Source organism: Canis lupus, chromosome 26 (genome assembly GCF_011100685.1).
Source record: "Canis lupus familiaris isolate Mischka breed German Shepherd chromosome 26, alternate assembly UU_Cfam_GSD_1.0, whole genome shotgun sequence".
Taxonomy (NCBI): Eukaryota; Metazoa; Chordata; class Mammalia; order Carnivora; family Canidae; genus Canis; species Canis lupus.
This window is the reverse complement of record NC_049247.1, coordinates 27,718,679-27,743,503: the sequence shown is the minus strand read 5'-3', so window position 1 is coordinate 27,743,503 and position 24,825 is coordinate 27,718,679. Positions and strand designations below refer to the sequence as shown.

Sequence of the window (24,825 nt, the reverse complement as noted above, 5' to 3'; positions counted from 1 at the left end):
AACTTTATGGTTCAAATCCTCTTACAACAACTTGGAGAGACAAAGTTAAAGAGAAACTTGTAATTCCCCTGCAATCTCACTGCTCCATCCAAATGGTGGCCTCTGCAGTTTCTATCCCTACTCCCCTGGACCTGGAAGCCTGTGCCTGATGCACACTGCTTCCAGGTGGCGGTGATACCATCTGAGGCCTGTGCTCCAAGGCAGGGTCCTGCTCCTGGCCAGGGAAGTTCTCACGGTGGACTGAATCCCTGGGTACTTTGCTGTTCCCACAAAGTGTTCTTGGGGGAGACTCTGATCTCAGTTTCTAAATGAGGGTTGTAGGTTGGATCAATATGGCTAATCCTCAATGAGTCATGTCCTCTTTCTGCACAGAGCCCTGGACCTCTCCCCACAACCCACATTTATACGGATACATTTCAGAATTTTGTGAACTCCTGAGTTAGATGTCCTAGAACACCTCAGGCCTCCAGAGCATCCTATGTTGGGGAGGGGGCAGTTGAGCCTCTTTTTTGTGACTCCAGACAGCAGGCTTCAGATCCATTATTTTACCCCTATCAGGGGTACTGTGCTGAGCACTTTCCAGAATTATCTCCCTGAATCCTCACACAACCCTGAGGGGTGGTGGTCACTATCATCACCTGCACACCACAGAGGAGGACACAAAAGACAGTCACCTGCCCAAGGTTATGCACTTGGTAAGTGATGGAGTCAGGATTAGGACCCAGGTCTGTCCAGGCTCCAAGCTCACCTGGATCACGGCCTACAAGCTGTGATCCAACTCTGGGGGGAGTCAGCTCGATGACCCACAAGGACCTTCTGCAGCAACAGCACACCAGGAAAGCCCTCTAGAGTTCCTAAAGCACCTCCATGCCTGTCTATCCTTTCAGTTGTCTTTCCAGCAGCTGGGCTGGTGAGGTGGACAGGGCAGGTGCTGACCGACATCTTTACTTCCTGTGAGGGGACAAGGCTTAGAGACATTGAGGTAATGACAGCCCCAAGGTCACACTCAAGTCAGCTTCAGCATCAGAACCCAAGTGTTGGGTTCAGTCATTGCTTTGCACAGAGCTGGAAGGTGCCAAGGGTCTGTGTTTCTCATGGTTGGGATTTACCCACCTGCCCAACTGTCTGTCCATCCAGTCACACGTCCAATTACTAACTTATTCATTAACTTATCACTTCACTTACTCATCTGCCCATCCATCTGCAATCTATCCATCCATCCATGCACCCACTCATCAATCATTCATCCTGTACACACATCCATGTCTTCCTTCTTTCTTCCCTCCTTCACCTTGTGCATGGAGAGCCTTGTGGTTCCCAGGCACTGAGCTGGGGATAAGATGAACTATCTGCAGAGCTGGGAAGGAGCCTCATCTCTTAGGGGCAATGTCTTTCACTTTGTCAACCGGGGTCCTGAAAGTGGCAGCCGAGGCAAGAGGCAGGTAGACTGGAGTGGTGGCTGTTGAATTCCTACTCTTTTGGGTACTAGGTCAAAGTAGACTAGAAATTATGCTAAAAACTTGTATTTTTCTGGGGAGAAAGTGAGGAGTGAACAACCAAGGCACATCTGTCCTCATTGTTACAGAACAGATAGGTGGCAGTGACCTTAGTGAGAGGTTTTTTGTTGTTGTTTTTTAAAGATTAATTTATTTATTTTAGAGAGAGAGCATGAGTGGGAGGGGAGGGGCAGAGGGAGAGGCAGAGGGAATTTCAAGCAGATTCTAAGCTGAGTGCAGAGCCAGACACAGGCCTCGATCTCAGGACCCTGAGATCACAACCTGAGCTGAAACCAAGAGTCAGACACTTGACCGGCTGAGCCATCTAGGTGCTCCTTAAATGGAGAGTTTCTTTCAAGATTTTGTGAATGTAAGAAGAGAAATGGCCTATATGCAAGTTACTCTGTTGCTAATATAAACAAGATCAGAATGAACCAACTATAGGTACTGTAGAGTGAGGCTCCAGTAACAATTTCTTTCTAATCTGTTTCTTTTGTTGTTGTTTTTAATTTATTTTTTTATTGGATTTCAATTTTTATTTATTTATTTATTTGTTTGTTTGTTTGTTTATTTATTTATATTTATTTTTTAAAATAAATTTATTTTTTATTGGTGTTCAATTTGCCAACATATAGCATAACACCCAGTGCTCATCCCATCAAGTGCCCCCTCAGTGCCCATCACTCAGTCACCCCAACCCCCACCCACCTCCCTTTCCACCACCCTTGTTCGTTTCCCAGAGTTAGGTGTCTCTCATGTTCTGTCTCCCTCACTGATATTGTCACTCATTTTCTCTCTTTTCCCCTTTATTCTCTTTCACTGTTTTTTTATATTCCCCAAATGAATGAGACCATATAATGTATTCTGAGTAAAATAAGCTAATCTGTTTCTATGAACTATTGAAGCAGGCCTTCTGGGAAGGGATTTATGCACATTTTCTCGTGTGTTCCTCTTAATCGACAAAGGAGGTAGCAACTACTATGATCAATACCGACTATGATCAGAATATGGGGAGAGGGAGTCATTGCCAAGGTACAATGTCATCTGTGTGGCAGAGAAGTTTGTCAACCTAGCTCTTCCCACCTATGCATACCAAGCTCTGACCTGCCATAAAATTCTTCCTGTTTAAGGAACTGATGAAAACTCTCAAAGTCTATTCTGGTCTGCTATAGAGAGTGCTTCTTTCCTTCACATTTGCCAATTCTGGACTAATCTTGTCCCACGCTAATCTGCTTTATTTGTAGGAAGCTTTTATTACCATTTGCTGAAAATTGCTTAAACTTCTGGTTTGTGATTGCTCACTCTTCTGTTTTCAACTGCCTTTAAAAGGGACTGCTTTCCTCTAATCTTCCTTGCCAAATGCCTGCTGCTAGTTTTTCACCACCTGGAATACTTTCCTTTATTCATGGTCCAGCAACTTCCCTTCTGCTGCCTGCCTCTGTGTGGAGCCAGAGCTAGGACAGTTTCATGGATGCGAACAGGATCTGTGATTCAGGGGTAAGAATCCATATCAGTATTGAAATGACCTCTTTCCATATACAATCTCCCCATTATACCAGAGCCCAGGAGGGACAGTTCTCTATTTCTTCATTGATGTCATCCCAAACCCTGGCCCTGGCCTGTCATGAGTGTAGCAGGCAAGCAGCAAATATTTGCTGGATGCGAAGTGATTGGAATAAATTTATACTTGTTTTTCATAATTGTACAATAAATGGATGATCTTTGTAGAAAAATCAGAAAAGTCAAATATGCAAAATGGAATCCAACCTTACCTATAATTCCAGCCACAGGTAGCTCCAGCTCAGAGATACAGATATGGGTGTAATTATGGATATAGAGCTAGAGACATGGGCTCATATATGTCACATCTTGTCTTGTGACCTTTGGAATAACATCATGTTCAAGGCTTCAGATGACAGTGATATATTCTAAGACATCATCTTTAGAGGATCATTGATTTTAATCAATTTACTGTTTTTGTTTTCTGATTATAAAAGTAACACATGTTCTTTGAGAACTCAGAAAATACAGAAAAGAATTAAGAGGAAAACAAAGCAAACATCTGCTCTCACAACCAGAGAGGACTCCTGTTGGGCTGTTGGTGTGTGTGCTTCCAAACTTTTCTCTGCATACAGCCATGTCCTTTTCACAAGGATGGGCTCAGATGAGACCTTCTTTTGTCATCTGCCTGTGTCCCATTGTCCACTGAGGAAGTGGCCCACAGCACTTATCCAAGGCTGTTTGGAGCTGTGAACATTAGGCTATCTGAATGTATGGCCGTTTAGAAACCCACCACAGGGTGCACCGTTCTGGTGATGAATTTCTACCAGTAGGATTCTGGGGTCAAAGGGAAGTACTTTATTTATTTTTTTATTTTTTTAAATTTATTTTTTATTGGTGTTCAATTTGCCAACATATAGAATAACACCCAGTGCTCATCCCATCAAATGCCCCCCTCAGTGCCCGTCACCCAGTCACCCCCACCCCCTGCCTACCTCCCCTTCCACCACCCCTAGTTCGTTAGGGAAGTACTTTAATAGGCCATGGACACAGGGGATGAATTTCCTCCAGAAAGGCTAGACTGTGTCTCCATGAGTCCCCTTGGAATCATGGGGTTTTGGGAAGTCAGGACGCTTATGCTTACCCACTGGTCCACTCATCTGTTCATTCTGCTCCTGGGAGGACCTAGGGCTGGGTTCCAGAGCCCAGGCCCTCCCTCCTGTGCTGATTCCATGGGGGACCCTGGTCATCCCTTTCCTGGGTGCCCTACTGGCAATGGAAGACCACCACTGGCTGGTTCTGAGATCCCTTGAGGCCTGGCCCTCCAGGATTCCAGGACCCCGGGCCGAGCTTGGGGAGGCAGCCAGGGGGCAGCACCCCAACCGACCCACTGGGCCAGCACAGAGGGGGATGGGTTGGGGAAGGGCTCTGCTACCCCCACCTGTGAGCTGCACAAACATCCGGTTACAGCCCTGAAACTGCCCCTGTCCTAGTCCCCAGGCACACCTGGCCCTGTTTGTCACACATCCCACGCCCTGCTGGTTGCAGTCTGGGTTTCTCTTCCCTTTACTTCTCTCTTTTGGTTACCCTGAGTTCTGGTTTCAGCCAACTCAGGGTTAACTTTAGCCTGGGGGTTCCCAGGGGCGGCCAGCTGCAGGCAGGGCCACCACTCTGACTCCCTTGCCTGAATCCCCTACCCCACCCAGCTCCCACCTCAGGCCTTGCTGCCCCTGCAGATCCAGAGCCTCCTTGAGCAACGCCTTCATCCAGGAATTCTAGTTTTCTTGTAGTTTCTGGCCCTCCGGGCTCCTCATCCAGCTCTCCCTGAGCAAGTAGCAGGTTGGGGCCCAGAGAGGGGAAGGGAAATGCCCAGGGTCACACAGCATGTCAGATGTGGGCAAGAGCCCAGGAGATGACAGGAACAGCTGGGGGTTGCTGAGGGTCCCCATGAGTCAGGCACGTCACAGGCAACGTCCTGAATCCCCATACCTACCCTGTCGGGGAGAGACTAGTTATCTCCTCCTTGTACAGAAGAGGAGACTGAGGCCACAGAGGGAACGCGAATCAGCCAAGGTCAAGGGCAGAGAGTGGGTGCGTGGGGGTGAGGACGCCTGCCCGCCTGACCCTGGGGTCAGGGCCCCCACAGCAGAGTGTCCCCGAGGCCCTTTGCCTGCTGGCCCTCCCTCCTCTGCCGTGGGGTAGAGGAACCATCCCTGGGGTCGGCCTGGCTCAGCCTGATGTCCCCTCTGGGGGCTCCTTCCTGCACCTCTGAAAGGGAGCCGGGACCGCAGAATGGCAGAGGGAGGTCACCGCCCGTGGGCACGGCTGGAGCCCCGCCGGGTGAGTGCGGGCGGCTCCGTCCTCTGCCGGCCTCAGTCTCTCCATCCGTCGGGCGGGAGTCAGGAGATGCAGGAGCTGCTCTCACTCACTCTGCACGTTAACCACGTCGAGTCTCAGTTTTCCGACCTGTGAAATGGGACGATGATCCCGGCTGTCAGCCTCACAGAATCCCTGAGCGGCTCAGCTGAATACCACGTGTCCCCATGTTTTGTAAGTCCTCCAGGGACAAGAAGCCACTCAGTAGGGTCTTGGGGATCAGTTGCCTTCTGGAACCAAAGATCTAGTCAGTGCTGAAGCCCTCAAGGCCTGGCCTCTGCCCCTCTGCTAGGCTCCAGGGCTCCGGACACTCCAGGCTGCTGGCTGGGCTCAGCGTGTGCACTCATGCCCTTGCCTTGCCCCTGCCTGCAGCGTTGACGACCGGTCCACCCCAGGGAACTCAGGCCCTACCCTGGCCTGCCTCCCAGCATCCTCTGCACGTCCCCTCTCCTCTGCCCGGTGCTCACTATCTATGTCCGATTCTCCTTCCTCCACGGGGCAAGACCCAGCCCTTTCTGGGTGGTGAGCAGGATGGCGGGCCAGGCGGCATGGGAGACAGGAGTCTGAGGCCTTCAAGCTGGAGGGGTCCTGGGGCTTCAGTGGGGCTGGAAAGCACCAGCTCAGGGGTGCTACTGTCCCCCTCTGTGCCTCTGCTCATGCTGCCCCCCCCCCGGATGTCCTCCCTACCTCTGTCCTTCCAGCCCTGGGGGTCCAGCTCCCAGGCCTTATTTTGTGGTTCTCAAAGTTGCTACTGCCTCGAGACCACCCTTGTCTACTATGTAAGACCCCTACAATCCCCTACTCCTGCCTTCTCCACTAATGTTTGTTGGGGAGGAGGGTTTCATCTGCACTGTGAGCTCCAGGTTGGGCAGGGATGAGTGTCCACTGTCCTAGCTTCACCTCCAGAACCTGACCTGGGCCAGGCATGTTTGTGTCTGTTGTGGGGCAGGTTTGGGGTGATGTGAGTGAACAGTGGTTGATGAGCTGATTGACCATGGCTAGGGTGAGGGCCACATTCCCCTGGGCTCATCAGCAGGGTCCCTTGCCCCAGGCCTGCTCACAGGATATTTCATGTCTCATGTGTCATGTAACATGGTGTTGTCGCCAAGGCCAGTAGGCCCGACTCCTGGCTTCCCTGGGTTGGGGGAGTTACTGGTGGTACCCCTGCCAAGAATGAGCTGGTGGAAAGGATTTGCCATCTTTGGGGGTAACTGTGCTGGGTACTGGGTTCTCATCCCCCCACCTAGATCTGAGAGCCTTGGAATGCCCTGGGAGCCTTTCTGATTGGAGGATAGGTGGCGAGAGGAGAGAAGGGGAGGTCAGCCTGAAGGGTGGATCAGGAAGGTCTATAACGGGGGCTGGGAGGGAGCTTGGAGAGTTTGGCTACCCACTGGGCAGGTGCCATCAGGGCTTACCATGCTGGCCTGTCACACCTTTGCCCTTGGCATCTAGACCGAGCACCCAGTACAGGGTCAGACTAGGCAGTGAATGGTACTTGAAGCTCCTCTTCCAAAGGTGAAGCAAGGACATTCTAGGTCTCACTTTGGCCTTGGCTAGACCAGTCCCACCTTTCCTGGGATATGGGGTGCTGAGAGCCTTTCACAGGCCAGGCCCCCAGAAAGCCTCAGGAAGCCTTCATGAATGGATGGGTGGATAGATGGTAAAGGGATGGACAGATGAACAGATGGATATATGGACAGGTAGATGAGGGACTGAGTGATCTGATGCCCTCTTATTGAAGAAGGACTCCCTGAGGCCTCCTGAGGGACTGCTGTGCTTCCAGGCTACCCAGACCCTGGACTCCCAGGGTAGCGATTGTGAGGGTCACATTTTTACCCCCTATCTCTGTATCTGACCCAATCCCCAGAGTTCGAGGGCCAGGAGCAACAGGTCAGGTGTAACCCAGTGTCCCACATCTAGCCCTGGCCAGCCATGTTCACTGAGGGCGCCTCTAAGCAACAAATGTCTGGCTGTCCCCCACGGTTGGGTGTAGCTCCCTGTGTGGCACTTAGGAAGTCCATGGGGTATCCCAAGGAAGGGGCAGGATCTACACGAACACAGTGTTCTGGAACAGAATACTGCTCCTCACCATTGATTGTGATCTCAAACCCTGCCCAACTCAGGCCTGGGCACAGGGGCTTGGGCAGCCTTGATGCTGGGATGCAGGCCCTTTCGCCAGATGGGCTTGTGGAATCTTCTGGAACTGGAACTCCTGCCCCCATTTGGGGAGGTAGAGGCACCTGCTACTAGGGCTGGGGCCAGTCTGGGTTTCCCCAGCTATTTTGAGCAACAGGGACTCTTGGTTTCGCCAGGCCAGCTGTACCGGGGTGAGGGTGCCAGGCCTGCGGGGAGCCCAGCCGTGGGCCCGGGTGCTGGCCCGAGGCTGGCTGGGGTTGGAACAGCTCAACGATAACGACAACAACAATCAGCCATGGACACAAGCAAACACCCATTTTCCATCTGAGTGTCACTCCCTTCCCTCTGGGGGGTTGAAGTCTCACTGTTGTCACCAGGCTGTGCAGACAGGAACTGAGGCCCCCAGGAGCCAGCTCCAGCTACAGCTACAGGGGACCTGGCCCCCTGTCAGGGCTCCTCCTGACCCCCTCCTCCAGCTGCTGGGGTGGGAGACCCCGGCCACATGCGGCCTGGCGCTTCACCCCACTTTATTTTCTCCAAGGCGCGAACCCCATCTCCCGTACCGCCCGGCTCACAGATCTGTTAGGCTCACTTCCGTCCCCCCAGACGGGAGCACTCCGAGCAGGGCTGCGCCTGCCCTACCCACCCTGGGGTCCCCCACATAGTAGGTGCCCAGGGAAGGGAGGCCTGGCGGCGACTCGGCTCTGGGTCGTGTCCACACTGAGGCCTCTTCCGTGCTGCGCCTCGGGCCACACTGGCCCTGAGTCTGCCTGGGGAGCCTGAGGCCGGGGCTCCCTGGCTGCGCCGGGATCCCTCCTCCCCCGGCCTGCTCCGGCCTGCGCCTGGGCCAGCGCCCCTTCTCTCGGAGTCGGGCAGGGTCTGGGCCCCTTTCCACCCCCAGGGCGCTCAGGAGACCCTGACATGTCCCCACGAAGGACGGGCACCTGGTGGGGACATGCGGGTGGTCCAGGCTCCGGAGCAGCCGAGCTCGAGCCGGCGGATGCTCGGGGGACGCTCGGTGGCCGTCAGCCCTGACGTGAGATGTCTCTGGGCTGGACGCTGAAGAGCAGGGGTACCTGGGGATGTGTCAAGGGTGTTGATGTGGCCACAGGAAGAGAGTGTGACCACAGGGGGTGCCCCGGTGGGTCATGCTGACCGTCCGCCGCTCTGTCCCCAGAGTGGACCCGGGGGCGTCTGATGACCCCAGCTCTGTGACTCTGGCCACCGAAGTCCCCCGGCCCTAGTCCCCATCCTGGTTTCCCCAAGACATTGTCCCTGATACCTGCTGGATTCCTGGGCACAAGGGCTGCCAGAGGACCCGTCCCTTGCTGGTCCTGTCATCGCGTGGGAAATAGAGGCAGGGTCACACCTGGGTCTCTCACAGCCTGGGCTGGGGGCAGCTCACACCCGGGGGCTCTGAGTGGGGCCCACAGAGACCAGGAACCCCATAGTGACCACGGAGTGTGGCCCCTGCTGAGGTCTTCCTGGCCACCGCGGGTCCCATCACGGTGCCCCTGTCAGGAGCACCCCACTCAGTGGTGCTGCACCGCAGGGTGTCCGGCCCGGCTGACCGCAGGGCCTTGGCCCCTCCCCGACTGTAACTCATAAGGGACATCATTCAGTCAGCAAGCGGTCATGAGCTCAGAGCTTCAAAGCTATCATCCTGGGGATCCCTGCGTGGCTCAGCGGTTCAGCGCCTGCCTTCGGCCCAGGGCGTGATCCTGGGGTCCCGGGATTGAGTCCCACATCAGGTTCCCCACATGGAGCCTGCTTCTCCCTCTGCCTGTGTCTCTGCCTCTCTCTCTCTCTCTCTCTCTGTGTGTCTCTTATGAATAAATAAATAAAATATTTAAAAAAACTTATCACCCAAACTGGGACATTTCTGGGAGTGGAAGGGGTGCTATTAATAAGCAGACTGGGACACAGGCCTGAACTGGGAATGTCCAGGGATATCCAGGATACAGGTCCCACCACCGTCACCTGCCCTGGGCACAGGTGTTCTGTTCTTGCGGTGACCATTACTTGGGTTCCTGGCCAGATAGAATTAGGTCGACTGGAGCTCCAGGTGACCAACTGGCTTTTTAGAAAAGCTGGCCCTACTCCAGCTCCATTACCTTCGGTGACATCTGAGGCCACCTGCAATTCCTCAAGGTGTCTGAATGGGAGCAGACTTTCCCCCAGATCACCCTAGAGGGAGTGAGTCCTCCCGAAGGGGTCCTGTGTGAGCTGCCTTTGGGGACTTTGCACAGCAGTGTGTTTGGGAAAGACCTGGCCAGCGCCACGGATGCTAGTTTGAGATGCTCTTGTGTGTACAGTCACAGTCACCTGGCCACCTGGCCCCTTTCCTCCCATAAGTCCTGTTTAGGAGACACACAGGAGGTTAGAATCATGATCACACAGGAAGATGCAGAATTTGACAGGGGCCCCAGAGGCCATGGAGAAGATTACTGTATGGGAAGAGGGGAGGGAAGGGGAGCCCTCTCTGAGATGTGGACTGTCACTGTGCTATGTTACGTGTCACTAAGTCAGTGGTCATTCCCGTGAGCAGCTGACTGTTTGAAGCCTCCGGAAGCTCTATTTTCTAGGTGCGTGGAAACCCAGGTTTGGATTTTTATGTTGGGAAATGAGTGTTTTTTGGTGAGTGTCTATATCCCCATAAGACACAGGCTGGGGCTGGACCCTATTCCCACCACTCCTTGGCTCAGTGAATACTATGGGGTGAAGGAAGAGGGTGTCCCCCTGCCGAGGCTTGGCTGGGGCACTGTCTTGGTGCCTGTGCAGGCTCACAGGGGGGCTGGGCAGATGGGATAGTCACTCAGCTCAGCTCAGTAGGAGTCCTGGGCTTCCCCCATACTCTGAGCAGTCACCTCTCCTCCCTTCCGTCCCCTCCCCCAGAACCCAGAGCTGACACCTCTCTTCCCCTCCCTGGCCTCCCTTGGGCTCTGATCTGAAACCTCTCCTCTGCTCCTTCCCCTCCCCCAGAGCCTAGAGCTGACACCTCTCTTCCCCTCCCTGCCCTCCCCCTGGCCTCCCCTTGGGCTCTGATCTGACACCTCTTCTCCCCTTCCTCCCCTCCCCCAGAGCCCAGAGCTGACATCTCACCTCCTCCTCCCTCCCTTGCCCAAGGGCCCTGAGCTGCCTCTTCTCTTCCCCTCCCCCCAGGTCCCTCTGCCCTCCCCTGCCTGAGGCTATTCTGGGCTCTGGCTTTTGGGGTGAGAAGAAAGCCACAGCCTCCCTCCCCCATCTGACTCAGTCCTGTCCTTCTGCCCAGGCCTCCAGCCTGAAGGAGCACCCGCTCCCCCCTCGCACCCCCCCCCCCCCCCCCCCCCCGGCCAAGGCAGGGGGCCGCCCTGGGTCCTACAGCTAGGACACCCCAGACCGGCCACTCTCCTCCATCCTATGGGGACCTGCCTGTCTCCAGCCTTCCCCCCCCCGCCCACGGGTCGGTGACCTTCAGTGACATGAGCTCTGACAGCCCTAAAGAGGACTCCAAGGCGGGCATCTGCTGATGTTTCTGTTGGTTCAACCTAAGTGATCAGAATCTGCTGCATCAGCTGCTCCCTGAGCTGGGAGCTGATGTGGAGGGCTCAAGGATGAGGGTGGGGGTCAGTGGCAGTCTCCACAGCTGTCTCCTTGCAGCCTAGAAGCTCTTCCAGGGCACACAGTCCTTGTCCCCTGCACCTGACCCTGGCCCACAGGGGTGCTCAGCGAGAGACTGTTGAATGAAAGAGTGTGTGAATAAATGAATGACATATCATGTTGGGCTGAGCTGCTGCGGAAAGAGCCTGGGGAACAGATCAGCAGCAACCAGCCGTGTGACCCTGACAGTACCCCTACCCATCCCACCGCCGGAGCCTCAATTCTCTCATCTGTGGGATGGGTATACAGCATCTGCTCCTGCTTTGCTTTGTGGATTCAGAAAGCCCTCCCATGACTCCCCTCTTGCCTGCCCTCCTGCCCACCCTGAGTCAACATAGAACAAAGAACTCGGATCCTACAGAGACTTCAGGATGCCTCTGATATCTGGTGGTTACGGGGGTCATAGTGCTTGGCTTCTTCCCCTGGGCTGACATAGGCACGGTATCCTCATGAGGGACAGTGGCCTCAGGTTGGGGATCCCTGAACACCAGCAGGACCCAGGCAGGCAAACTTCCTGTCTGCATGGTGGGGAGGGCAGGGGGATGTGTGGGGACCTCCTGACCAGCTCTGGGAACCTCCGTTTCCTCATCCATAAGGTGTGTGTGGGGTATTAACGCCTGCCTGCTGGGGTGGTCTGGGAATCACACAGATATAGCGTGTCAGACATCAGTGCTAAGCTTCCCTGAAAGCCGCACTCAGCTAGGGGGTCACTGTCCATACGGCCAGTGGGATCACACCTCAGCAGAGCAGGGGACGATCCTGCCACTGGACAGCAGCAATAGAGGGGCCCAGTAGTGTTAGCCTGGCACCCAGTCAAGCATCTGCGGGATGAAGGGAGGTATGGCCCCCACCTCAGGGCGCCCCGCATCAGGCTGACTCGGGTTGGTGGAGTACACCACAGCCATCCAGAGTGAGGTCAGCAGCCTGGTTGGATTGTTGAGCCCAAGGCCAGGCTGGGAGATAGAGTTGGTAAAAAAATAAGCCTTTTTAGATCCAGCTTGTGACTTACAAAGAGCTGAATGGGCCAGCTCCCTGTGGCCCTGTGGCTCTGAACAGAGAAGGTGGAAGAGGATAGAAGAGTGGACTCTGGAGGAGGGACTCAGGGCCTGAGGAGCTCAAGACGGGGAGAACTATGTGCTGTGCTGAAGCATGCCCAGAGGTCGGCAGAGGGGAGGACAGTGAGGAGACCTTTGGATCAGGGCACTTGAGGACCCCTGGTGCCCTGGCAAATGCAGGGAACAGGTGGGGTGACAGGAGACCACCTGGTTTGAGACCTGGATAAAGGAGGACATGGAGCCCAGGAGTAAGGGGTGTGAAAGGTAGGTAGTAACAGGACAGAGGTGGCATCCAAGATGAGTTCTGGGAGTGGGAGAAAGAGTAGGTTTATGGCCAGAGGGGCAGGAGAAGGTGGCAGGTGGATTGGCCTGGCTATGCCATCCTGGATCGTCAGAGCATGTATAGGGGAGGGGGTTCCTGGGGCACCAGAGGGTCTACTCTGGAGTGACCAAGTGCCTTGGAAGCCACTGGGGATGCCCAATAACTGTGGGAGGTCAGAGGTCAGAGGCCTCGATGGAGTGCCTAGTGACCCAACATTAGGAGGGCTTTCCCACACAATCTGTTAGAGGATCACACACAAGATGCTCCAGTATTTTCTTATTGGGAAATAGAATCCTCAAGATAGGCCATCCCTGAGTCCAGGTATTTCATTACTTTGGGGTTACTTCTTTCCCTTGGGATCACGTCTGTGGTCCTGTTATGGCCATGGGAGGGACAGTGGCTCCTCACATTGAGATGTTGAGGCCTGAAAGCTGATGCTGAGCCAGAGAGACTGCTCTCCGATAGAGATGGAGGGCAGAGGTACTGACGTATCTCTGATTGCTGGCCGTTACTGCTGTAGCGAGACCAGGCAGGGCCAGGGGAAGGGGACCGGAGTGGCATGCACCTGCAGTGGCCTTAGGGAAATGGGTGTCACGTCACTGACATTTCGTTGGAAGGGGGCAGTGGGAAAATTGTTGGGAGGTGGGTCCCGAAGGCAAAACAACCCACCCCCCTGCCCCAGGTACTGTACTTCCTCACAGGATGCCTGTTCATCCTGGGGTCTGAAGGTTCCATTCCAGAAGTCTGGTTCTCTCTGCTGGATGCCCTTTTGCATCTTCCCTTGGAGCTTTGGGGACATCTCAGGGCAGTAGACATAATCCTGGAGGAAATGGGAGCTCCGGAAGATCCTTAGCAGGGAAGGGCAGGGGTGGAAGTGGACTGGGGTGTGAGAGTGGTCAGGAAAAGCGTGGTGGGACGCCTGGGTGGCTCAGTGGTTGAGCGTCTGCCTTTGGCTTAGGGTGTGATCCCGGGGTTCCGGGATTGAGTCCCACGTCGGGCTCCCTGCATGGAGCCTGCTTCTCCCTCTGCCTGTGTCTCTGCCTCTCTCTTTCTGTGTCTTTCATGAATAAATAAATAAAATATTTTTCTTTAAAAGAGAAGAGTGGAAAAGCAGCCCAGTGTCCTCACCTGTCAGGGTATGTGCTGTCTTGCCCTCCTACCTGGAGAATTCCACTTGAGTCAGTGCTACCATTGGACAGCCAACCCTGGAGCAGCTACTGTGCTTGGCACTGGACCCCCTTCCCCTGGATCCATACCAAGAATTTTGTGTGTTTTTCCCTCAGGAAATCATTCTTCTGATTGAAGGTGACACAGAGAATCCCTGGATCCTGAGGGGGAGCAGCTGGGACATGGGAATTGGGGATTGTGCTGGAGAAGTCAACTGCCAGGGCCTAACTCTCTTGGCGCTGGGGCAACCAAGAGTGAGCCCTGCTGTGACCCTCACCTTCCAGAACTGGGACTGATGTGAGGTCTTCAGGAAGAGGAGACCCTTTCTTGGCCCTGCCCCCAAGTGCTCTGACCCTGATTTTTGAGCCAGAGGAAGGTGAAGGGACCTGAGGAATCCAGACACTCTGAACCCAGGCTCTGTCCCCCTGGATCTGTCACTGGTCTCTACAACTCTGTCCCCTTAGGCTGTGGGTCCTGGGAAAGGGACCTGAGTCCCAGGAGGGAGAAAGGGGTCAGGGACAGGGCCCTGAGTCCTCAGAGCCCTCCAGGGAGGAAGCTAGACAAATCAGGAGGGCCTGGCTGAGATGGGCAGGGTGCTGACAGAGACCTGGGACCTGGGGTCAGGAGCTGAGATCTGGGGTAGGTGGTGATGGGTGTCCAATTCATTCTCTGCTATGACCTTGGGCAGGTCACTCAGGGTCTCTGGGGCTTGGTGTGTCCATCCATAGGACAAGGATCACGAATATGATTTTCCTCCAAGGGTGGAAGACAGTGATAGGTAAGGCCTGGAGAGCATTTAACTGGGGACCACCTGGAAAGAAGGCCCCAAACCCACAACTAAAATCAAAGTCTCTTTCTTGTGACCCCAAGAGGAAAAGGGGCTGAAGGAGGCCAGGAAGAAAAGGGGAGTGAGCCTGGGCTGAGGAGGCCCCAGGAGTGGTCCTGACTGGGCAGGATGCATGGAGGGACAGGAACATAGGAGAAGGTTCCCAGACTCCCAGAGAATTGGGCAATGGAGTCGTGGTCAGCTGAATAAGGTCCCCAAAGTTGTCCGCGTCCTCATCCCCAGAACCTGTTCCTTTACCTGGCAACAAGCATTTTGCAGATGTGATAGAATTACATGTGCAGATGTGACATGAAGTGGGGAGATGATCCTGGGTCATGTGGGTAGCCCCAGGTAGAGTCTTTTCAAGGGAAGAGGGTGGCAAGGGTCACAGAGTGAGGAGATATGGTGGAAACAGAGGTCAAAGAGAAAGGGAGAGACTTGAAGATGACACAAGCTTTGACAAGAGGGAAGGGGGGATCACAAGCCCAGGAATGTGGGCATGGATTTTCCCCTGGAGCTCTCAGAAGGTTGCCTTGGGGCCTATTTCAGATTTCTAGTCTCTAGGCCCTATAATAAGTGCGCATTGCTTTTAGATACTAAGTTTGCGGTGATTTGTGACAGCAGCCACAGGGAATGAACTCAAGGAGCCAAGGGAGAGACTTACCCAGGACTCTCAGTGTGGCCACTACTGAGTGGTGACATGCCTGGGCCATTCCTCTCTAGTCCCCCAGAGTGCAGGGGAGGAGCGGGAGCCCAGGGGCCCAGCACAAAGGGCTGTGGGTATTGGGACTGGGTCCTCTCTCCCCACTAAAGTCAGAAAGCAGCCAGGATCCCAGATGCCCAGAGGCCCCTGGAGGCCCACAGTCCCACAGAGAAAGTCCCCAGATGGACCTTGGTGTTCTCAGTGATGTCCAGGATTGAATGGAGCTAATTCTGAATAAATAATGCCCCGCCCCGAAGATGGCAGGTGACTTTCTGAGCCACACACCTGAGACAGAACCCCATCTTTCTTTGGCAGAGCTGGGGCATGAATCAGGGAGTGGCTCATAGGCCCGGAATACTCGAGGGGCCATCAGGTAGAATGGGCATGGGCTCTGGATGCAAGGAGCTGTGACTTGGCACCAGGGGTCCATTCTGGATCGGAGGGCAGGAGCTTGCCTGCCTGGGCCACACTGGGCCAAATCAGGGGACTATGACTATGTGACCAGCCTTGGTGACCTGGCGGTAATGGAGACAGGAACAAGGGGGTTCCCCATGGAGGAGCAAGCGGTAGCAATCCTTATGGTCATTGCCATATCCCGAGGTTGCCAGGTAGTCATCTGTGTGCATGTCAGAGCCTGAGTCCCATTAGTGGGGAGGCCTCTGGTAAAACACATCCCACCTTTTATTATGGTACAAGATGCCTGGCCTCAGCATTGAGACACCAGGGGCCCTCCAGCAAAGGCTTTGTTTCTTCTCAGAGAAATGGTGAGGCACCTATTTCCCTCCTTGTGCTGGTTCCTGGGGAGCTCAGAGCTTATTTTGGCAAGTATCTGAGCCTTCAGACAGGGCTTTTGTGCGAGTTTCCTTCCTGGCTTCCTCCTATTCCTCTTACATCTCTGAATCTGCCATCGGCTGAGGAATTGAAGTGGTTCCCAGATTTAAGAGCCCGTGAAGCCGAGCTGCTGGAATGTCCTGGGCCCCATGGGTGGTCCAGCCTGAGGGAATGACGAGGAGGGGGTAAAGGTGGGCAGAAGGTGAGTTGGGCGGTGGGGGAGGAGGGCATACAGGGGGCGAGGGCCAGGAGCAGAGGTGTCCAGGCCCGAGCAGGGCTTCCAGGCTGAGGGAGAGAGGACACCAGTATGTAGAGGGTCTCCACAAGGTCAGGGAGGGAGGGCTTATCTGGAGGTCACCAGCCATGGGCAGCTCCAATCAGAGAGAGCAGGAGGTGGGCTTGGTTCTGTGCTAGAGGAAGAATGGTAGAAGGAGAGGACAGAGGGACTGAGGTCCTAGTGACCAGATTTCCCATGTCCAGGCCAGTTTCCCTGGAGGCACCACCAGGGAGACTGTGGGCCCCTCCTCTTGGGCTACTTTCCTAGCGGGTGCCAAAGATCCCATACACTTCACCCTAGAATCCTGGAGAGGTTGCAAATTAAATATGAGACCCCCCAAAATTAGAGGGCATGATTTCTGATTGACAAAAGGACAGTTTATTGAGAGCTGATTTGGCACCGGGAGCAGGGTTGGGGATGTGGGCATGGGGCCTGGCAGGAGCCCCCCAACACTGTCGGGAGCACCCTGATGCCTGGCTCAGGGGATCCCTGCACCCTCTCTTTGGCCTCGGGCCCTCTGCAGATTCACCTGTCCTGCTAACTCGCCGTCCCATCCCTGAGCTCCCCGTTCCTGGCTGGCATCAGCCTCGAGATCCTAGAGCTCTGTGAGAAATCTGTCTGTCCTACAGCATCAAACTGTCTGAGATCTTTCCCTGGCAGCTCTCCTTAGTGTCTTCATATAGGGCTTCTGTCGGTCTGTTTTCAACATGGTTTCTGTTTTCCAAGCTCTTGTCTCTTCCAAGGAGACCCAGGATTCCACGGAGGAGCTTACACATTAGCCAGGAGGCCCTGGGGAACCATGGGCAGTGGGCCCCAAGACCGTTGGGAGTGAATGTGGTCTACACAAGAGTGGTAAATATAGGGAAGGTGCTGAGGGTGGGCTGTCCTGTCCTGCTGGCCTATCTTCTATTCTGGAACAGTCTCTGGGCTATTCTGAGTAAGAATGCAACTACCCCATAAGGAAAAATGAGGATTCCTTCTACCCCAGAGGCCAGAGGAGATGGTCAACTGGAGGAGCAGCTCTGAGCCACAAGGAGGAGGGACAGGTCGGGGTCACTAGAACTGGCCCATCCTGTCCCCACGACCCCACCAGGTGCTTCAGAGCAGGAATAGGCTACAGGAGGTGAGATAGCCAGACAAGAAGGTGAAGTTTCCAGAGAAATTCAGACTCCAGCCACACTGAGGACAGAAAGGAGAGAAAAATGCCTCCAAATTTCACCCTGGTCACAAAAGAGAGAAAGGGTAAAACTCACCTAGGACAGTCACCTGGGTCCTTCTGCTGAACACATAACACAGTGACACAGCTTCGAACATAAACCCTCTGTCACCCCTGGCAGCACACCCCCTCCCCGCCAAACCCAGGTCCACCTGCAGCTGCTTGGGAGGCTCAAAGTCCAGCCTCCTCTTTATGGGGGCTGGTCTGGCCCATGAGAGCTTGAGAGGGGGGCCCTCTCCCCACCGTCCCTTCACTTCTTGGAGGGGTGAGCTTCCTCCCATCCCCAGACATGGAGGGTAAGAGGGATGTCTGAGTGACATATCCCATCTTAGGTAGCTTCCTGGACGGAGCTCTGTCTGTGGCCCAGCTTGCTTGGGGAATGCCACCTGGAAGACGTGACAGTCTTGTTTCCAGACACAGTGAGGCCTGTGCTTCCTGCAGAGTTGAGGGCCATGGAGGGTTCTGGATGCCACCACACAGCCTAGACACATGTGCAACATGACCATGTGTGCAATAGCAGGTGCGTGAGTGTGTGCTAGTGTGTGGATTTGAGTTTATTGTGCCTGTGAGTGTGCATGTTGTGCATGCACGCATGTCCAGTCTGTCTGTGGGACCCTGAGACTACATCCACCATGCTGAGCCAGCTCCTAGCACAGCAGTCCACCTGGTTCTCAGGGCCCATTTCCAACATCTAAGAAGGTGAGTCAGTCCACAACCCACATGGCCCCAGTGACTACCCATGGGCATTTTGGTTTAGTGCTTGTGATGGGGTCAGCGATGGATTGGATTCTAAGGGGCTCCTGCCTTCCAGGCTTTGAATACAGCTGGGACCCCCATGACAGATGTGGAAGGAGGGGCCCCCAGTGGGGGTATGCGATTGAGTGAATAGGGTGCAGGGACTGTAGGTCTTGTAGTGAGTGTGACAGAGTCCTGTGTGGGAGGGGCACAGGGGAGGCAAGAGCAGGGAATCCTCTAAGGAAGGAGGGATGCTCTAGGCTGTGGATGGGAATGCCCCTATGGAATAGGAGGCAAGAGAAAACACAGCATTGAGTGGGGTCATAAAAGAAAAGAGAGTGGGACATCTCTGAGGCAGTTCATCCCTGATGGAGAGGCCCCAGGTCCAAGGAAGAGCTCAGACATTATCCAGGAGTCTACAGGGAACCCAAGTCAAGTGGGCTTCAGGATTGCTGGTGACTGATGAGGTCCATTAGAAGAGCAAGTAAAGAGACATTGGGGATGATGGTCTATTGTGTTTCTCCTGTACCGGAATATTCTGGCAATTATAGGTGAGAGTAAAACTAGCCCTCAAAAACACATGAGGTTGCCTTCTGCAGACTCCTTTCCCACAATGCCCAAGGAATGATGTTAATCCCTAAAAACTATTGAGTTCAGGACACAAAGTGTAAAATCCAAATAAGCAGAGACCGTGATTTCTGATTGAATAAAGGACACTTTATTGAGTGTTGCCTGAGTGTGGGGAAAAGGGCTGGGAAGACCCAGATGGGAGGCAAGATCCTCCTGGAGGTCCTGAGGCTCCAAGCCCCCTTCGGTGGGCGGGGGGCATCGGGAACCTAAGAGCACTCTGCGGGGGCCACCTTCTTCTCCACAGTGCTCCCCTCGTGCGTGACCAGGCAGCTGAAGCTGCTGTGAGATTTCCACTTGTCAGGCGTCAGGCTCAGGTAGCTGCTGGCCGCGTACTTGTTGTTGCTCTGCTTGGAGGGCTTGGTGGTCTCCACGCCCTGGGTGATGGGGCTGCCATCTGCCTTCCAGGCCACCGTCACGCCGCTGGGGTAGAAGTCACTGATGAGGCACACCAGGGTGGCCTTGTTGGCGCCGAGCTCCTCAGAGGAGGGCGGGAAGAGTGTAACCGAGGGGGAGGCCTTGGGCTGACCTGTGGGGACGGAAGGCCAGTGGGTCAAGGCAGATGTTTGTTGTGTCAGCACCTACCTGAGTGCTGGTGTGGAGGTACAGCTGTGTCATGTCCATGTCTTGGGCCTCAGGCGGTCCTTGCTCCTTGAGGTCACATCAGCTATGGTATTAGGATAACTCACCTTCCATTGGGGGAGCATCCGAATGTCCAATTTTGGAAGAGCTGAGCCCCACTGTCGTGTCCTCCCTCTCCATCGTCACATGTCCTTATCCCCCATGTTTGTCCCCCATGGGTTCCCTTGTTAGTGGATTTATCAGCAGGACACTTCGTCTTTCCCTGTCTGTCCTATGGCGTGTCCCGCCAGGTCCAAGTCTGGAGTCTGGTCATGTAGACCTCATCTGTCTGTCATGGTGCTAGGCTCTCAACCCTTTCTGGGCGGGATTTTCTTGCCCATGTTTACCCTGAATCTATCAATGCACTCCTGGCCACTTCCTGACAGAGACCCTCTGAGGCTGCCTGAGGGGGAGAGAGAGTCTGCCGTGGGATGCATTCCAGTACAGTCGGTGGAGGGTTAGTGGAAGAGGTGTGTATCTGGAGCAGGGGCTTTTCTTAGGGGTCACCTTGCCCAGGACCCTATACTGGGGATCTGCCTGTCCAAGCACTGCAGTGTGCCTGGCAGACGTAGGATCCATCCCTGTCCCTGTGGGTCACCCGTCACCAGATGCTCCAGCATCTGCTCAGAGGTCTGTCCTCCAGCATTTCTATGGGACTGGGGAACCCTTGGGACCTGAGTGGCCTAAGCCCTGCCCAGTCTGAGGAGATCCTGCCTGTCCTGGAGGAAGACGAGGGACCCCTCCTCTGAGGCCACCTTGTCATAGAAAATCCTCCCTTGGTCCTTGTTTCTTTTGCCCGAGTCCTCTTCCATCTCGTGCCAACCACGAGTCCTCATTAGATCCCACCTAGAACCCGGCAAGCACAGGACCCAAGTGTCACACACGTTTGGACAGTTGAGCTGTGCCAGCACCTTTTCCACAACCCATGGTCTTTGTGCCCCAGCCCAAGTCCCCCAGTCCTATGCTCCTTCATCCCTCATTTCCCATGTGTGGGTTCAGGGAGAACTCAGGTTACTGAACACCCAGGACACCAGGGAGAGGACCCCAGAGAGTGCCCAGTCAGGGTCAGAGTAAGGGCGAACAGGAAGGGGTCTCTGGGACCATCCTGTCCTGCCCTGACCAGGAGTCTGAGAAGAGAGAACAGGGTGAAGGGGGTTTGGGGGTGACCCAACAGAGAAGGTGCTGGGCCCCAGAGAGGTTCAGACCCCAGCCACAGTCAGGAAAGAAAGGAGAGGAAAATGTCCAAAATATCACTCTGGTCCCCAAAGAGAGGGAAAGGGGGAGACTCACCAAGGACGGTCAGTTGGGTTCCTGAGCCGAACACGTAACACAGTGATACAGCCTTGAACACAAACCCTCTGTCAACCCTGCAGCCCCTCCCCTGCCCCAGGCCCATGTGCAGCTGGCTGCTTTGGAGGCTCAAAGTCCAGCCTCCTCTTCTTGGGGTCTGTTCTGGCGCATGGGCGCTTGGGTGCAGCCCCCTCCCCACCTGTCCTTTCATTTCCTTCAATGTTTGAGTGACATGTCCTATCCCAGGTAGCTTCCTGGTTGGAGCTCTGTCGATGACTCAGCTTGCCATAGACACCTGGAGAAAATGAGAGTCCTGTTTCCTTTTTTTTTTTGGCGGGGGGGAGTCCTGTTTCCAACAGAGACATGATGGGGCCTGTGCCCCCTGCAGAGCTGAGGCCCATGAGGGGTTTGGAATCTAGGATCAGTCCTAGACACATGCTCATCATGGTCATGTATGCTAGAACAGGCATGAGTGTGTACTAGTGTGCGCACATGAGTTTATCGTGGTTGTGTGTGTCCAGTCTGTCTACTGGACACAGCACCAGGACTCGACATTCTGAGCTGGCTCCTAGCAGTGCAGTCTTCCTGTCTCTCAGAGTCCATTCTCAGCTTTCCAGGAAATGAATGAGTTCACACATAGGTCCATGGCACAAATCAGAATGGGTCTTGACTTGGATTCGTGGGCGCACAGAAAACACATGAGCATTTTAGCTTTAGTGCTATTGATGGGGTCAGTTGTGTACTTGACTCTGAGGGGTCTCTGTCATCCAGGGGATGAGTGCAACTGGATCATCCATGACACATGTGGAAAGAGGGGCACCAGAAGCACCCAGGCGGAAGCTGGAAGACCAGCTTCCAGGGACTGAGTGTCTTGTAGTGAGTGTGGCAGGAGAAGGGGAACAGGGCAAGGTTCTTAGGGAGACAGGGGTTTGGGGGCCCTGATAGAGTGACGATTCTCTAAGATGGGCTGGTGGGAATTTCCAAATGGGATAGGAACCCAGAGAAGGCCTGGCCATGGGTGAGGGCCTTCAGGGAAGGGAGAATGGCACATCACTGGAGGTGGGCTAGTCTTTATTGGAGAGGTCCCAGGTCTGGAGGGATTTGACACTCAGCAAGAAGCCAGAGACCTCAAGGGCAATGAATCCAGATAGGCCTAGGAGGGGATATGGCCTACAGGAGACCTACAAGTATAGGGAATGTAAGGTGTGGATGTTTGGAACCTGGATCGGGCTGTTTCCCACTTCCCGGTATGGAATTTTATCTCTGCTAATATGGACCAGAGGGATCTACCCCACAAAGACCTGTTGGTGGGGGGGTTGTCTCCTCCCCATTGGACCAGCAACACTGTTCACCCTGAAGACGGTTGAGTTCAGGACACAAAGTGTAAAATCCAGATGAGCAGAGACCAAGATTTCTGATTGAACAAAGAACACTTTATTGAGTGTTGCCTGGGTGCGGGGAGAAGGGCGGGATGACCCAGATGGGAGGCAAGATCCTCCTGGAGGTCCTGAGGCTCCGGGCCCCCTTTGGTGGGCGGGGCCGTCGGGAACCTAAGAGCACTCTGCGGGGGCCACCTTCTTCTCCACGGTGCTCCCCTCGTGCGTGACCAGGCAGCTGAAGCTGCTGTGAGATTTCCACTTGTCAGGCGTCAGGCTCAGGTAGCTGCTGGCCGCGTACTTGTTGTTGCTCTGCTTGGAGGGCTTGGTGGTCTCCACGCCCTGGGTGACGGGGCTGCCGTCTGCCTTCCAGGCCACCGTCACGCCGCTGGGGTAGAAGTCGCTGATGAGGCACACCAGGGTGGCCTTGTTGGCGCCGAGCTCCTCAGAGGAGGGCGGGAAGAGTGTGACCGAGGGGGAGGCCTTGGGCTGACCTGTGGGGACGGAAGGCCGGTGGGTCAAGGCAGATGTTTGTTGTGTCAGCACCTACCTGAGTGCTGGTGTGGGGGTACAGCTGTGTCCTGTCCATGTCTTGGGCCGCAGGCGGCCCTTGCTCCTAGAGGTCAGGCCAACCATCGGTAGGCTCACCCACCTTCTGCTGGAGAGAATCTGAGTGACAGATTCTCTAGTTTCTGGGCCTCTGCATGGCCTCAGGGTCTCTCCACATCATATATCCTTCTAATCTACTCAGTCTACCCCCAGGACTAGATATCAATGACCCCGAGACCCTGCTTTCTTTCTGAATCTGTGTGTGCTTGGACACAGGTCTCAGGTGACATCCCCCAGGTCACTTACCCAGGATTTCCTAGAGCTGGCATCTCTGGGTTGCAGGGCTCTGTTACCCATGTGAGGAGTCTGTTTCCTGCCTCCAGGCCACCTCATGCCTTCACAGCAGCCTTGCCCACCTCCCTAGATACCCACCTTCTAGGGTTGCTGAATGGGATGGGCTGTGAACCCTGGTTCTTGAACTCAGGGAGTCCAGTAGGGGAAGTTTTTCGTGTCAAGTGAATTTCCAGTTCTGAGGATGGGGCTGTGTCTGTCCTGAGGGTCTCCCTTTTCTGTGAAAACCTGGGGGTCTATCTCTCCTAGCATTTCCGGGTACCTAGCAGTACTATCTCTGTCACCTGTCCCTATCAGGGACCTCGGGTCCAGTATCTTCTCAGGGGCTCTCCAGATGGAGTGGGCTTTGAGGGGACGGACCTCTGCTGCCAGAGTTTCCTAGACCGGTCCTATTCTTGGTGTCTAAGTATCCCTACATGGTGGATGGTCCCATCACCCTGGGCTCCATTCTCTCAAGTCCTTGCTTTATCCTTTACCCCTTGTCCTGCGTCCCCCTCCTTGTCTCCGAGTCCCCATATCAAGGCTCTCCTCACTGTGCCCATGCAGCCCTCTGCCCGGGAGCCCCCTCCACCAGAGACAGAGGCCAGCACCTGAGCGGCCCCCACAATCCTTCCATCACCTTATAGCCCTGCTGGCAGTCTGAGCATCCCTCTTCCTTATCCATCTCCCCTCATTTCCCCTCACATTCATGATTCTAATAGATCCTGACTGGGGAACCGACCACCCCCTAGTCCAGAGAAGAAGGTCCTGTAGGTAGAGGGCTGGACACACAGTGAGACCTGACTGTATGTACATCAGGAAGGATTTTGGGGCTGGTCCCCTGCAGCTCCAATACAACATCCGACAAGGTGGGAGCAGTGGAAGCACGAGGGGCAGACGAAGCGGACGAAAGGCATAGACCCCACAGACCTTTAGCCTCAGCCTTCATCAAGTTGGAAAGGAGAGAAGCATCACCTGAAATTGTAGAGTGGGAGCCAAGGAGGCGAGAAAGGGGTAGACTCACCGAGGACGGTCAGGTGGGTGCCTCCGCCGAACACAGCACACTGTGACACAGCCTCGAACATAAACCCTCTGTCAGCCCCTCCACCCCTGACCCAGGCCCACCTGCAGCTGCTCGGGAGGCCCAAAGGGCAGCCTCCTTGTCACGGGTGCTGGTTGGGCAGATGGGGGTGTGTGGTGAGGAGGTTGCCCCTGGAGACCAGGAATTTCATTTCCATGGAAGGTTCAGATTCCATCCATCCTCAGTCCTGGGGAGGGGTTGCAGAGGATGTCTGGGTATGTCATCGATATTCCCAGCTAAGTCCATCGTTAGGGAGGAGCTGTGTGTCTCCTCAGTGTGTGTCAGTATGTCATTGTGGAAGGGGTGAGCAGGCCTGTTTCACACAGGGATATGATGGAGCTGGGACCCCTTTGCAGGCTTGGGACTGGTGGGGAGTGTCCTGAATGCCACCACATCTACAGCACAGGAGTCTGACGGGGTTTGGGGTCAGGAATGGGAACTGGATGGGAGGAGAATCCTGTTTCTCCCAAGCAGATAGATCTCTCCACAGGCCCTAAGCTCCAGCACCCTTCCTTTGGCAGGATCTTGTGGAAGGTATAGTAGATGGTGAGTGTTTAGTCTCCATAATGAGTTGGAGGAGGGCAGGTGTCACCTGGAGGAGTGTAGGTATGTGGGCTCTTGTCAGCTGGATAGACCCGCCAGGCCCCAGGTGGGTGGAGGGGCGGTCACTGC

General features: G+C 54.9%; 1 protein-coding gene, 2 long non-coding RNA genes and 1 gene segment (V, D, J or C); all 4 read right to left on the bottom strand.

The window, feature by feature from the left end:
• Positions 1–4,013: 4,013 nt before the first annotated feature.
• LOC119866229 lies at positions 4,014–10,470 on the bottom strand. The gene is made up of 3 exons (XR_005379419.1): positions 6,788–10,470; positions 5,840–5,949; positions 4,014–5,602 (listed from the first exon to the last, which is right to left on the bottom strand). It is a non-coding gene; the product is annotated as an uncharacterized LOC119866229 (long non-coding RNA).
• A 5,389-nt stretch (positions 10,471–15,859) lies between these two features.
• On the bottom strand, positions 15,860–17,635 carry LOC111092654. The gene is made up of 2 exons (XR_005379418.1): positions 17,582–17,635; positions 15,860–16,214 (listed from the first exon to the last, which is right to left on the bottom strand). It is a non-coding gene; the product is annotated as an uncharacterized LOC111092654 (long non-coding RNA).
• Positions 17,636–18,974: 1,339 nt separating this feature from the next.
• The window catches only part of LOC119869150 (immunoglobulin lambda-1 light chain-like), a 1,083,218-nt gene continuing 1,077,367 nt past the window's right edge, over positions 18,975–24,825 (bottom strand). For all 4 annotated transcript variants that reach the window (XM_038575762.1, XM_038575764.1, XM_038575765.1 and 1 more), the window contains exons 3-4: positions 20,818–20,855; positions 18,975–19,435 (exon numbers count right to left, since the gene is read on the bottom strand). In XM_038575762.1, coding sequence (XP_038431690.1) covers positions 19,116–19,435; positions 20,818–20,855 — 358 coding nt within the window. In that variant the 3' untranslated portion in view covers positions 18,975–19,115. The remainder of the gene's footprint in view (positions 19,436–20,817; positions 20,856–24,825) is intronic.
• On the bottom strand, positions 22,229–24,251 carry LOC607582. The segment is given in 2 exon segments: positions 22,229–22,687; positions 24,097–24,251. Coding segments are annotated over 2 exon segments (381 nt in total).